The sequence below is a fragment of the Spermophilus citellus genome, assembly GCF_964194105.1.
Source record: "Spermophilus citellus genome assembly, chromosome: 2".
Lineage (NCBI taxonomy): Eukaryota > Metazoa > Chordata > Mammalia > Rodentia > Sciuridae > Spermophilus > Spermophilus citellus.
Genome location: NC_138183.1, coordinates 14,574,951 through 14,588,357, shown reverse-complemented (window position 1 = coordinate 14,588,357; position 13,407 = coordinate 14,574,951). Strand labels below are relative to the sequence as shown.

General features: G+C 39.8%; 2 protein-coding genes across 8 annotated transcripts in view; one reads left to right on the top strand and one right to left on the bottom strand.

Annotated features, from left to right (window-relative positions):
* Nucleotides 1-13,407, bottom strand: part of CDK5RAP2 (CDK5 regulatory subunit associated protein 2) — a 186,339-nt gene that overhangs the window by 100,803 nt on the left and 72,129 nt on the right. The window lies entirely within an intron of this gene.
* LOC308634391 (dolichyl-diphosphooligosaccharide--protein glycosyltransferase subunit TMEM258-like) lies at nucleotides 3,817-13,080 on the top strand (the record flags this gene model as incomplete). The annotated part of the gene is made up of 2 exons (XM_081268228.1): nucleotides 3,817-4,009; nucleotides 12,860-13,080. 2 exons carry the CDS (start codon nucleotides 3,817-3,819, stop codon nucleotides 13,078-13,080), a joined length of 414 nt encoding a protein of 137 aa, XP_081124354.1.

Genomic DNA, 13,407 nt, shown 5'->3' with positions numbered 1-13,407 from the left:
AATGTTTACAGAATTATGTTAAAAAGAAAATAAAAATCCCCTAAAACTAAAAACAGTGGAAACAAAAGAACCAATCTAATTTGGTATTGAGTTGATTAGCTAAGCAAACATACAGGAATTATTTTAATAACTTAAATGCAGAGTAATTTGTGGGTCCCCAGTGGGATACTTTACTCTAAAGACAAAAGGGGCTGCAAAAAATCTATTTCATTCATCTTGTTGTAAGTCATAATCTTGGTAGCAGTATGCTGAAGTTGGATATATGTATATAATATATATTTATTAAATAAGTAATTATTAATCTCATAAAAAGCATAAGAATGAACACAAACTTAAAGGCTAAAACTTGTAACTCTAAATTTAAATTTGAATCTCAGTAAACTTATACTTTACTTCCTTCCTTCCACTGAATAAGGCCAGCATCAGTGTCCTCCCTGGTATCCAGACTGTAATCTCTACCAGAGTTCCTTAAAGCAGAAGTTCTCAAAATTAAGTCCCTAAAACAGCAAAATTAGCATCACGAGACAACCAAACATCCCCACTTCAGGATCCCACTTCAGATCTATTAAGCCAAAACCTCTGATGTAGGAAGGTCCACCAATCTGTGTTTTCACAAGCCCTCCAGGTAATTCTTATGCACACTCTCAAAAGACTACAGGATTCCCATCCAAGGAACTCAGGAACCAACTAGAAAAAGCTTATTCTATTAGAATTTTTTAAAAGATAATTACAATTAATTCATATATCAAAAATCCAAAAGTCTGGGCTGAGGGTGTAGCTCAGTGGCAGAGCACCTAGCTTATACTAGGCTCTCGGTTCATTCTCCAGAGTAAAAAAAAAAAAAAAAAAATCCATGAATTTATGATGCTTTTTAAAAGGGCCTTCCATAAATCTGATAGACAGAATAATAGCCCCCTTCTCCCAAAGATGTTCACATCCTAACTCCCACATGGCAAAAGAAATAAAGATAATGGAATAAGGTTCCATATCAGCTGACCTTAAAATAGAAATGCTACCCTGGATTGCCCAGGTGGGCACAACAGGACCACAAGGATCCTTAAAAGTGAAAGAAGAAAGCAGAAAAGACCCCGCCAATCACTGTAGGCCATAAAGATGAAAAGGGGTTGTAGGACTAGAAACCAGGAGTCTCTAGAACCTGGACAAGACCAAGAGGTCAGGGTGCCCCGCAGCCCTCAGGAAGAGCCTAAGCCCTACCCGGCCTTACTTAGCGAGACCTCATTCAGACTTGACTTCAGAACTGTTAAGATTTTAACTCTTTATTGCTAAGTCACCAAGTTCATGGTAACCTGCTGCAGCAGCAATAGGAAGCTAACACAAGAGCCTCTGGTGGATTCCAGAAAACTCTTATTTGTCTTTCCTGGAGGAACTTCACCTAAAGATAACTAAATAAACGATGAAAAATAAGTATCTCTTAATAGAAGTATTCGGCTATAAACAAAAAATAGAATACTGAAATGAGATTATCACTATTTTGCAAACAAACATCAATGGCTAGCAATATCTCAAAATCAGGGATTATCAAATGTTTGGAAGAAACAAAGAAAATGTTTTAAAAATAAAGTGCTAATTTAATTTTTTTAATTTAAATTTAAAAAATTGGGGCTGGGATTGTGGCTCAGTGGTAGTGATATGCTCGAGTTCAGAACCCCCAAGAGACCACCAGAGACCAAGATAATGTAAGCAGCAAAAGAGGTGTTTATTGGGAGCTAGCTTGGTCCTCCGATCGCACACAGCAACTGGTAACGCTGAGAGGCCCCAAGCCCAGGGTTTGCAGCAGTTTTATACACTCTTTGGGGAAGGCAGGGACTTCACATACATCATAGCATCTCTTAGCAAATCATCACACACTGCGGAAAAATCATAAAACAACTCTAAAACATAATTAGCACATTCACTGGCGGGAACAAGTTGGATAAGGGTGATTGGTTAGTACAAGAGGGGGTTTCGTTTGAACTGATTGGTTTAAGCCACGAGGGGTGTTTGTGCTGAACTACATGGTTTCCCAACATGTTATCAACCACCATAAACTACTGGGAGGGTCATCTGGCATCCCAGGTATTTCCCTGTCTCATGCTGATTGGTGGTTGCTAGGGGGTTGCTATGGGTCCTCACCTAGCCTGACTGAGTCAGGGACACCTGTGCACAGATCTCTCCTGTTATTTGCAGACAAACAACTCACCAGGGTGGGTATGTATCTAGGAGTGCCCTGTGGGTTTTTCCAAGGACAAGGGCCACGCCCGCTTCCATGGACAAGCTTTGCTTGTAGAGGCTGGTTTCTCAAAAATGGAGTCACATCAGTTTCTCAGTAGTGCACTTGCCTAGCATGTATGAGACACTGGGTTCGATTCTCAATACCACATATAAATAAATGAATAATATAAAGGTCCATCAACATCTAAAAAATATTTTTTTAAATAAATTTTAAAAATTAAATGTTAATTACTTTTCTTGGATAAAAATGATGTGATTGCCCTAAATATTTAGTGCAAAACAACTCGACCAAGAACCTATCATAAATTATAAACAGTAAAGAGAAATTCAATTCTAGTAGAGAAGGTTTTTTTTATTATTATTATTATACTGGGGGCTCCAGGGCTCCCTAACATATACCAGAAGTGGACACTCAAGTAAAAGTGGACACTCTGATATGTAAAATAGCACAGTGCTTGTATATAACCATACATCATCCTGTATACTTCAAATCATTCTGGACTATCTACCAAACCTAATACAATGTACATGCTATGTAAACAGCTGTTAGACTTCGTTGTTTTGGGAATAATGTCAAATTATTCTATGTTTTCAATACAGGTACAACTTTTTTCCCAAACATTTTCTATCCAAGATTGGTTGAATCCGTGGGTGTAGAACCCACAGATACAGAGAGCTGACTGTAATACCAAAGCACAAGCAAATTCTAAAATTAAAGAGTTAAAAATGTTCTCCCTCAATACAATCACACAACAAAAAAATAAGCCATTTTCAAAGTATGAATGCTCCTTTCAGTCCTTGTCCATCTGCAGCCATAATTTTTAATTAATTTTAATTTTGGTTTGGACTTTTTCTTATTATTATTTTTTACATTATACCATGACCTACGAAGAAAACACAGCAATTAAATAATGAGGACATAAAAAGTACAATTAAAAACAAAAAGGGAAGTTTAAGAGCATGAAATCAAAAAAAGTTGCTTGGTTTTTTTTTAAGTTTTGGGATGAGGGAGGTCCACGGAAGTGCCCCAGTACTGCCACCTTGGCTCAGATATCCTTTGAGCCAGAGAGAAAGAGAGGCGGGTTTGCTTAGCAAGACTCCACGTCACCTTCAGATTTCCTAGCTTTAGTGAATACTCACCACATGTCCAACCATTTGCTTTTACATATAACAAACAGCAATGTGCTATTACGTTTTCTTGGGGGTTTTATTTTTACAGTTTTTAATTAATTTTGATTTGATTTCTCAGAACATGTTTTGAGGATTCTTTCTGCAAACCAACAAACTATCTTTCAAAAAGGCAGTGGCTAAAGTATCGCTGCAAAGTGTTAGTCCCACCCCAAAGTGTAAGTTTTTATCTTACCACATCCTGGCCAGGAACATTTACTTAACTGTTTGCTAATATAATTGGTAAAATGATAATATAATTGGTATAATGATTCTTCAAGAATTTGAATTTGCATTTCCTTGATTGCCAACCCTGTTTCTGTATATCTGACATTTCTCCTCAGATCAACTGTCCTTACTGGCCAAGGATGACAAAATTTTCAAGGACAGCTCTAACAAAAATTTGATCTCTCAAGAATGAATGGCCTGGAGCAGGGGCAGAATATTTGCCTAGCGCATGTGAGAGGTGTGGAGCCTGTGTTCCCTCATATTGAATCCTGGCAACACAGTAACTGGTGCAACCAGCATACAGAAGAAGTGACACTGTGCCAGATCCTGGGCCCAGGACTTAGAAAACTGGTAGCTTCCAACTCCTGCCTCCTGGAGCCCTGTGAGTCCTCCAAGATGACGACTACCCTGACACTGCTCTGTTGAAGAGCCACACACAAGTGCCACAGCTGACAACCCCAGTTATGCTTAGTTTTCAGTCATCTCCAACAACACGCCAGACACATGAGGAAAGATTCATGGCCCCTCAGGACCAGCCCCCTCACCAGCTGAATGCCATGAGTGACCTGACCACTGAAAGCAGAAAAATCACACAGCTAAGCCCTGCTCAAATCCTTGACCAATAAAGTGAAATATAAGAAAGTCATTGTTTAAGATGATCTGGGGTAATCTCTTACATAGCACCCAGAACACCACCAACTAAATACTTATTAGATAAACAAATGAGCAAATGAATAAAGTAGATGAGATTTCTCTTTCTTTTTTTCTTTCATTTTTTTTTTTTATTTCAGTGCTAGGGATTGAACCTAGGGCTTCGCACATGCTCAGCAAGCACTCTACCACCAAGTCACCCCCCAGCCCTGTTTCTATTTCATGAATGAGGAACAGCACCTGCCTGACCCCACTCTCTGATTCCAAAGCCTCTCAGTTCACCCAGACACCATGGCACAGGTTTGTGTCTCTGGCATCACCCACCAATACCTTGATCCTGGTCCATTTAAATGATCTCATCTGGCACTCGAGTTTAGAAAATTCCAGATGAAAACTGCTATGAAGAATATCTATATTATGTTAACATTGCCTTTCAGGTATATCTCTTTAAAGTCACAATAAACCTGCATACCATCCTCGAAGATCATGCCTTCTTTTAAATTTTATTTTAGTTATGTTGTTTAAGTCTGGCAAATAATAATTATATTTGGGAGTAAAATGTGATGTTTTGATATATGTATACATTGTGGAATGATTATATCAACTAATTAGCATATACATCACTTCAAGTACTTTTTGTAACGACAATGAAAATTTGTCCTTTCAGCAACTTTGAAATATGTAATAATTAGTTATGCTAATAAATAAATATTAATTATGCTTAGTATGTGGTACAATAGACCTAGAAAACTTATTCCTCCTAAGAAACTCTGGACCCCTTGGTCAACACCTCTATCCTTCCCCACCAGCCACAGTCTTTGGTCACCACCATGATACTCTCTACTCCTGCAGGTTCACCTCAGATTCCAGCTTCATCCATACTGTCACAAATTAAAGGATTTCATTCTTTTTGGTAACTAAATATCATTCTATTGTAAAAATATAACACATTTTCCTTATCCATGCATCAGGTGAAGACACTCTTGACTACTGTGAATAACGCTGAGATGAAAATGCAAGTGGACCACCGGGTGCTCACATCAGCCCTTCCCAGTGCAGACTCACATACTCAGAAGCAAGATCACCGGATCATATGACACTCCTATGTTTGGTTCTGAGGAACCTCTGAACTGTCCTCCATACTAATTCACATTCCTACCAACAGCATACAAGAGTTCCCTTCCTCCAATCCTCACAACAACTGTTATCTTTCATCTTCTTAGTCACCGCCTTCTAACGCATGTGAGAGTGTCTCAGTGTGATTTTAATTTGCATTTCCATGATGATCAGGATGTTGAGCATTTTATTAATACACTAGTTGGCTACTTGTATGTCTTCATTTGAGAAAAGTCTGCTCCAGTCCTTCCCCTTTCTTCATCAGGTTGTTTCCTTGCTACTGAGTGGCAATTCCTTATATATTTAGGGTTCAGATGCTTTCCCCCAGCCTCCAGGCCGTCTGTCCACTCTGTTACCTGGTCCCCTGCTATGTGCTTTTCAGCTTGTTGAGTCCCCTTGGTCTGTTTCTGCTTTGGGGATAAGAGCCAAAAAGCCACTGCCCAAACCAATGTTATGGAGCCTTTCCTCTGAGTTTTCCTCTACTAGTTAGTTTCACAGTTTCAGGTCTTGCATTTAAGTTTTTAATCTATTTTAAGTTGATTTTTTTATGTGGTGTGAGACAAAGATCTAATGTCATTCTTCATGTAAGTATCATTTGTCCCAGTACCATTTAATGAAGACACTATCCATTTTTATGCCAGTACCATGACATTTTGATTATGAAAGCTTTGTAGTATAGCTGTCCTCCTAATTTTAAAATGTCCAGGTATCACAGTCTATAGAGAGTGTACACCATTGCTAGGCACAGTTAAGTCCATTTACATCATTTTCCAGACTAAGTGCCTTCCTCTATATATACACTTGTACCACATTTCTCCCACATGCCCTCCAAACATAACAGAAGACAGTGTCAAAATGACCTGCTCCAGAATTCCACAAAGGACATGTAGCTCTGTCATCCCCAAGATTAAGGGTTCTTAATCTGAGGTGCACTGACTGAACCCTGAGATCCTACACAAGTTTATCCATGTACATACTTCTGGGGACAGGACCCACAACATCATCAACCTTGAGTAAATTCAATACACCCCTAAGTATAAACCACCTCTTCTTTTAAATCATTGGTAATAGAAACCACCATTTTCTGAGCACCAGCAACAGCCCAGCTTTAGCCAGGGCTTTTTCCATGAAATCACTCTAACCTCTCTGAAAGCCTGTATGGTATTATTAATGCCGCTTTTACAGAAAGGAAACTAAAGCTCACAGAGATGGTAAAATTTTGCCAAAGCTTTACAAACAATCTCTAATGCTAAAATTCAAAACCAAACCAGTGTGACCACAAATTCTGTGTTCTTTCCACCCAACTGCACTATTGCGAAGACCAAAGGAAGTATAAAACCAGTGTGTGACCTGGCTTTCAAGGTCAACAATTCCAACATCCCAAGCAAATTTTATAATTTCTCAAGGACTTGGGCTGATGGAATATCCAGACTGACACTAAGGCCCTCCTCCAAATGAAAGAGGCAAGACCAAGGATGCTGCACCTCTTATGAACAGCAGTCAGATAAGGCTTAAAGCAGAGAGGCCACTGGGAAGGGAGGAGGTGTGCACAGAGGTGGCCTTGAGGAGGAGCGGCTGCCATGGCAACACAAAGCCGCCGACAGGCTCCTGTTCCCGCAACCCATGGAGTTATAATAAATGTTTTGGGGAGGCATGGAGACAGCATGTCTTGCCTGAGCAAAACAATCAGAACTGAAAATTGATAATCTTGGGTTTTTTCCCCAACCCTACTTCAATATTCCTGGGTTGTGAAGACAGAAAGACCTTGCCTTGCATCATGGCTCTAGGCTAATCAGCTGTGTGACCACAGATAGAGAACTTAAATTTTTATGAGTATGTCCTTTCCAGAAATGATAATGATGTGGGCTCCTTTGAAGGTTAGTTAAATGGGGAATTCAGGACAGGTGCCCAGCACAGAGGCTGAGGCGAAGCAAACCATGCTGTCTCATCCCTCTCTCCCCTCCCTGGTTTCTTCTGATGGCCGCAGGGTTCAGCGCTTGTCTCTCCCTCTCACACACACCTTATCATCCAACGGGTCACCCAAACCTCAGGGTACAGCACACCCTGGGTAGAGAGCACAGGAGAAATGAAGAGTGAGGATTTAGAGCTCTTCATGGCCAAGAGCCTCAAACCTGACCTGTCACCCCTCCTTCCACCCCAGAGTTCCCAAAGGGGCTGTACAAAGAAGCAAGAGCAGAAGAGGAGTCGAAGTACAACTCCGACAATTCCAAATCCAAAGCTGAACTTTCTTAGGAAATTTAAGATCCGAGGTATTTCTGTCATTGTTACTGTTCCCAGAGGGGCGCGTGCAGCTTAATGGAGCTGCCCGGTCCTCTTAGGCAAGTGGATAAAGATAGACGAACACTGAGGAGTGAGGGAGTCAGCCTGCCATACCAGGTGCAGCCTCCCAGGCCTGAAGAGGAAAGCAAGCAAATCCAGAACTTGGGTTCTTCCTGAATGTACAATGAACACTGCACCTTCATTAACAAGGACAGCCCAGTGAATACCCTGGACTCTGAATAATCTGATTAGTAACTCTCCTCTTCATGAGGGATCCAAGTGGAAGAAGGGTAGAAGCTGTAGCCACTAGGAGACAAGAGCATCCCTTCCCCTCGCTCACTCAGCCCCTCTTCTCCCTGCACCCAGCTGCCACTGCCTTCTTCAAACAGCAGCTCCCTGGGGCACCACAGCGGCTTCCTCACTGGTCTCCCTGTCTCTGGGTTTATCCAGCCAAATCTTATAGACCTCTGATCATCCTTCTGCTCAGAACCCTTTAATGACTCCAAATCAATTGCAGAACAAAGCCCTCATAGCAGGCAGCTCCTTCCAGACTCCTGCAGTGGCTCCAGCCTTATCTACAACCAGCCCCCTCCCCTAGCCACTTATTCACACACTTTCCAGGCTCTGTCTATATCCACCCAGTCCCCTCCACCCGGTAAAAATGTCGTAAAATTCTCACCAATTACACTTGGTGGCATACCATGTTCAAGACCCAAGCCCAAGTGGCCATCTCTTCCACAAAGCCCTCCCTGATTAGTCTGGCCCTGGCCAACATCCTCCCAAAATACCATCCACCACTTTGATCTACAAAACTCTACAGCACTCAGAAGAGTGCAGGGCACAGGACCTCATTCAACTCAACAACAATCCTAAGAAGCAGGAATTCTGATCATACCCATATTGTCAATCAGAGTGCTGCCGTTCAAACAGTTCAAGCCACTTAAGCTAAATATCAGGTAAAAAGTGGTAGAACAAGAATTTAAAACCCAGTCTACCCTCCAAAAGGTCAGAACTCTCTAATAACAGACTCCAAAGTTATCAAAATGTCTGAAATGTCAGATAAAAAATCCAAAAGAATGATTCTTAAAAACTTGAAGAGATCCACAAGAACATGGATAAACAGTTAAATGAATTTAGAAAAGTAATGCAGGATATGAATGAGAAATTCAGCAGAGATAAAGGTTCTGAAAAAGAACCAATCAGAAATCTTAGAAATGAAGAACTCAAAAATTCAGTTGAAAGTCTCAACAACAGACTACATCAAGTAGAAGGAAAACTATCAAAGCTTGAAGACAGGTCTTTTAAAAATCACACATTCAGACAGACATAAATAAAAAAAATATATAAGAAAGAATAAAGAGAACATTCAAAATCTTTGGGACAACGTTAAAAAAAATCAAACACCTGCATCATTAGGATACCCAAAGGGGAAGAAATGATGGTTAAGGCCACAGAAAACCTACTCAATGAAATGATAGCGGAAACCTTCCCTATCTCGGGAATGCCATGGGATCTAGGTACAGGAGGCCTAGAGAACCTCACATAGACATGACCAGAAAAGATCCTCACCACACACCATGTTAGAGTCAAACTGTCAAAAGTATAAGACAGCCAGGCGTGGTGGTGCATGCCTGTAATCCCAGCAGACTGGGAGGCTGACACAGGAGAATTGCTATTTCAAAGCCAGCCTCAGCAACTTAGCAAAGTACTTAGCCACTCAGGAAGACCCTGTCTCTCAATAAAATATAAAAAAAGGTCTGGGGATGTGGCTCAGTGAGTGAGCACCCCTGGGTTAAATCGTCAGTACCAAAAAAAAAAAAAAAAAGTATAAGATGAAGAAGGAATTTTTAAATCTGCAGTTTTTAAATCTGCACATTCCAGGGCAACCCAATTAGACTAACAACAGATTTCTCAGCATCAACCTTACAGGTCAGGAGGTACTGAATGATGTATTTCAAGCCCTCAAAGAAAAGAACTGCCAACCAAGATTACTACACCAAGCAAGGCTGATTTAACAGACATTTACGGAACATATCATCTAACAGCTGCAAAAACACATTCTTTTCATCAGTGCGAGAAACTTTCTCTGGAACAGACCATAATTAAGGTACAAAACAAGCCTTAAGAATTTAAAAAAACTGAAATCATATCATGTACCTTTTGATCACAATGGAATCAAACTAGAGATCAACAGCAAGAGAAGTTTTGGAAATTATATAAATACATGGAAACTGTATTTATACACACCCTTCTAAGGCACACCCCCGGTGACACTCCTCCTCCATCCATGCCCCACCAGCCTTTGGTTACCACCCAGTCAGTCCACTCAGATTAGGATGGTCTGATTAGGTTACAATCTAATTATTCTACCTCTGAATACACTTGAATTAACACAGGAGCTTTTCAAGGACACCTAATACCTAAACCGTAACAACCAAAAACAAATAATGAAAGCAAATAAAATTAAAGTCTCTCAACAAAGACAAGTCCAAGATCAGATGACTTCACTGCTGAATTTTGCCAAACTTTTAAACAGCTCATTTACAAGGCCAGCATTGTCCTGGTACCAAAATCTGACAAGGACACAATAAAAAGAATAGACCACGGTGTTTGGGGTCACAAAATTCTCAACAAAATACTAGCAAATCAAATTCAACAGCACATGGAAAAGATCAGATGCCTTGATGAAGTTGGTTTAATTCTAGGGATTCAAGAATGGTTCAACATACCCAAATCAATAAACAATATATCCCATAAATAAACAATATAAACCATATGATCATCTCCACAGATGCAGAAAAAGCAGTTGATAAAATTCAACATCCCTTCATGATAAAAGCCCCACATAAATTACTTACAGAGTGATCAGACCTCAACATAATGAAGGCTGTATATGACAGACCCACAGCCAACACCGTACTACATGGGAGAAAACTGAAAGCACTTCCTCTAGGATCAGGAACAAGGCAAGTGTGCTCTCTACTCTTATTCAATATAGTATTAGGAATTTTAGCCAGGGAAATTAAGCAAGAGAAAGAAATAAAAGGCATACAGACGATGAGATTCTGTACAGAGAAAAACCTGAAAGTTTCACCAAACGACCATTAGAACTGATAAATTTAGCAAAGTAACAGGATACAAATCAATGCACAAAAATCAGTAGCTTTTCTATACACCCATAATGAATTTGCTGAGAAAGAAATCACAAAAACAATCCAATTCACAGGAGTCACAAAAAAATAATAAAATACTTAGGAGTACACTTAACCAAGGAAGTAAAAGACCTCTACAACGAAAACTGCAAAATACTGAAGACGGAGACTGAAGAAGACACTGTAGGGTGAAATGATCTCCCATGTTCATGGACCAGAGAAATTGATATAATCAATGCCCATACTTCCCAAAGCAAGCTACTGTTTCAATGCAAATACCATCAACATACAAATGACATTCTTCAGAGAACTAGGAAAAAAAATCCTAAAATTCATGGAAGCACAAAAAACCCCTAAATAGCCAAAACAAACTTGAGCAAAAATAAAAAAAATTAAAAAATATAGAGCACAGTACCAGATTTCAAGACATACTATAGGACCATAGTAACAAAACAGTATGGTATTAGCATAAAAACAGACACACCAATGGAACAGAACAGAGGATCCAGAAATAAATCCATGCATCTTCAGCCATGTGATTTTTAGACGCCCAAATGTACATTGAAGAAAGGACAGCCTCTTCAACAAATGGTGCTGGGAAAACTGGAAGTCCACATGCAGAAGACTGAAACTCAGCCCCTTATGCTGCATAAAAAGAAATTCAACTTAAAATAGATCAAAGATCTTAATGTAACATTTAACACTCTGAAACTACTAGAGGAAAGAGTTGAAGATACTGGCAGAGACAGCAATTTCCTGGATAGGACTCCAAAAGCACAGGAAACAAAAGCAAAAACTAACAAACAGAATTCCCCCAGAATAGAAAGCCTCTGCAAAGCTAGGAAACCGGAGAGGAGACAGCCCACAGGATGGAGGAAACCTCTGCCAGCTATTCAAATGACAGAGGATTAATATCCAGGATATATAAAGAACTCCAAAAAAGGACAACGAAAAAGTAATTCAACTTCAAAAGTGGGGAAATGATCTGAATAGACACTTCCCAAAAGAAGTACAAATAGTCAATAAATAACATGAAAAAAATGTTCAAAATGACTAGCCATCAGGGAAACAAATTAAAACTACAATGAGATTCCATCTCACCTCAATTAGAACAGCTGTTATCAAAAAAAAAAAAAAAAAAACAGCAAATGCTGGTGAGGATGAGGATAAAAAGGACCACTTACACACTGTTGCTGAGAATGTAAATCAGCATAGCCACCACGGAAAACAGTATGGAGGTTTCTCAGAAAACTAAAAAATAGATTTACCATATGATCCAGCCACACACCCGGGTATATACTAGAAGGAACTGAAATCAGTGTACTATAGAGATATTTGCAAATCCATGTTTATCAAGGCACTATCTACAATAGGCAAGTTATATAATAAACCTACTAGATGCTATCAATGGATGAAAGGATAAGGAAAGTGTGGTATCATTACATAATGGAGTGTTATTCAGTCATAATGGAAAACAAAACCATATCACTTGCAGGCAAACGGATGAAACTGAAGAGCATCATGTTAATAAGCCAGACTCAAAGCAAGCACTGCACGCTTTCTTTCATCTGTGGAATCTAGAGGGGCACAAAAGATGACACAAAAGTAGAAGGGGGCTCTGGAGTAAGGGAAAAGAGGTCGGAGGAGAGGGAAGCAGGGTCAAAGAAGGCAACAGGGAGGGTGAATGTGATCAAAGTAGGTCACACGCATTATAAAAATGTCACAACGAAACCCATTCATTACTTTGTGTAATTAATATGTGCTAATTTTTATAATTTTTAAAAACTAAAAAGAGAACAACCATATGATCTAGATATCCCATGTCTAACTATGCATCCAAAAGAAAAGAAGTCAGCATAAAAAAAGAAACCTGCACATCCATGTTTATCACTGCGCTACTCACATTATCCAAAGTATGTAATCAGCCTAGGTACCTGTCAACAAATGCATGGATAAAGAAAATATTGTTCTTCCGGTGGCAGAGCGGCAGATTACTATGTGCGGGGCAAAATGGAGCTTGAGGTCATGAGCAGACAGATACACCAGCCCAGTAAAGCCAGCTGTCTTCCCCCATCTGACTGTGGTGCTTCTGGCTACTGGCATGTTCTTCACCTCCTGGTTCTTCGTTTACGAGGTTACCTCCACCAAGTACACATGGGATATCTACAAAGAGCTCCCCATCTCCTTGGTGGCCTCACTCTTTATGGGCTATGGAGTCCTCTTCCTCCTTCTCTGGGTCGGCATCTACGTGTGAGCTCCCAAGGGTAACCACCAAATCCCTCCACCAAATTCCACTTCACTAAATCCCTGCTTTTGTAAATTAATTTTTTTTACTGTTGCTAGAAGTGTCCCACCTACTGCTCAAATATAGGAAGATGTGTGACAAAAAGAAAAAGAAAAAATTATACAAGTACACAATGGAGTATTACTCAGCCATAAAGAATAAAACCCTGTCATTCGAAATACCACATGCTAACTCTCATATGTAGAAACTAAAGAATAAAATCTTGATCTGGAAGTAAAAGGATTATTAAAGAACGTGAAAGAATAGGTGAGGGTAGAGACAAGTAAAAGCAGCTGG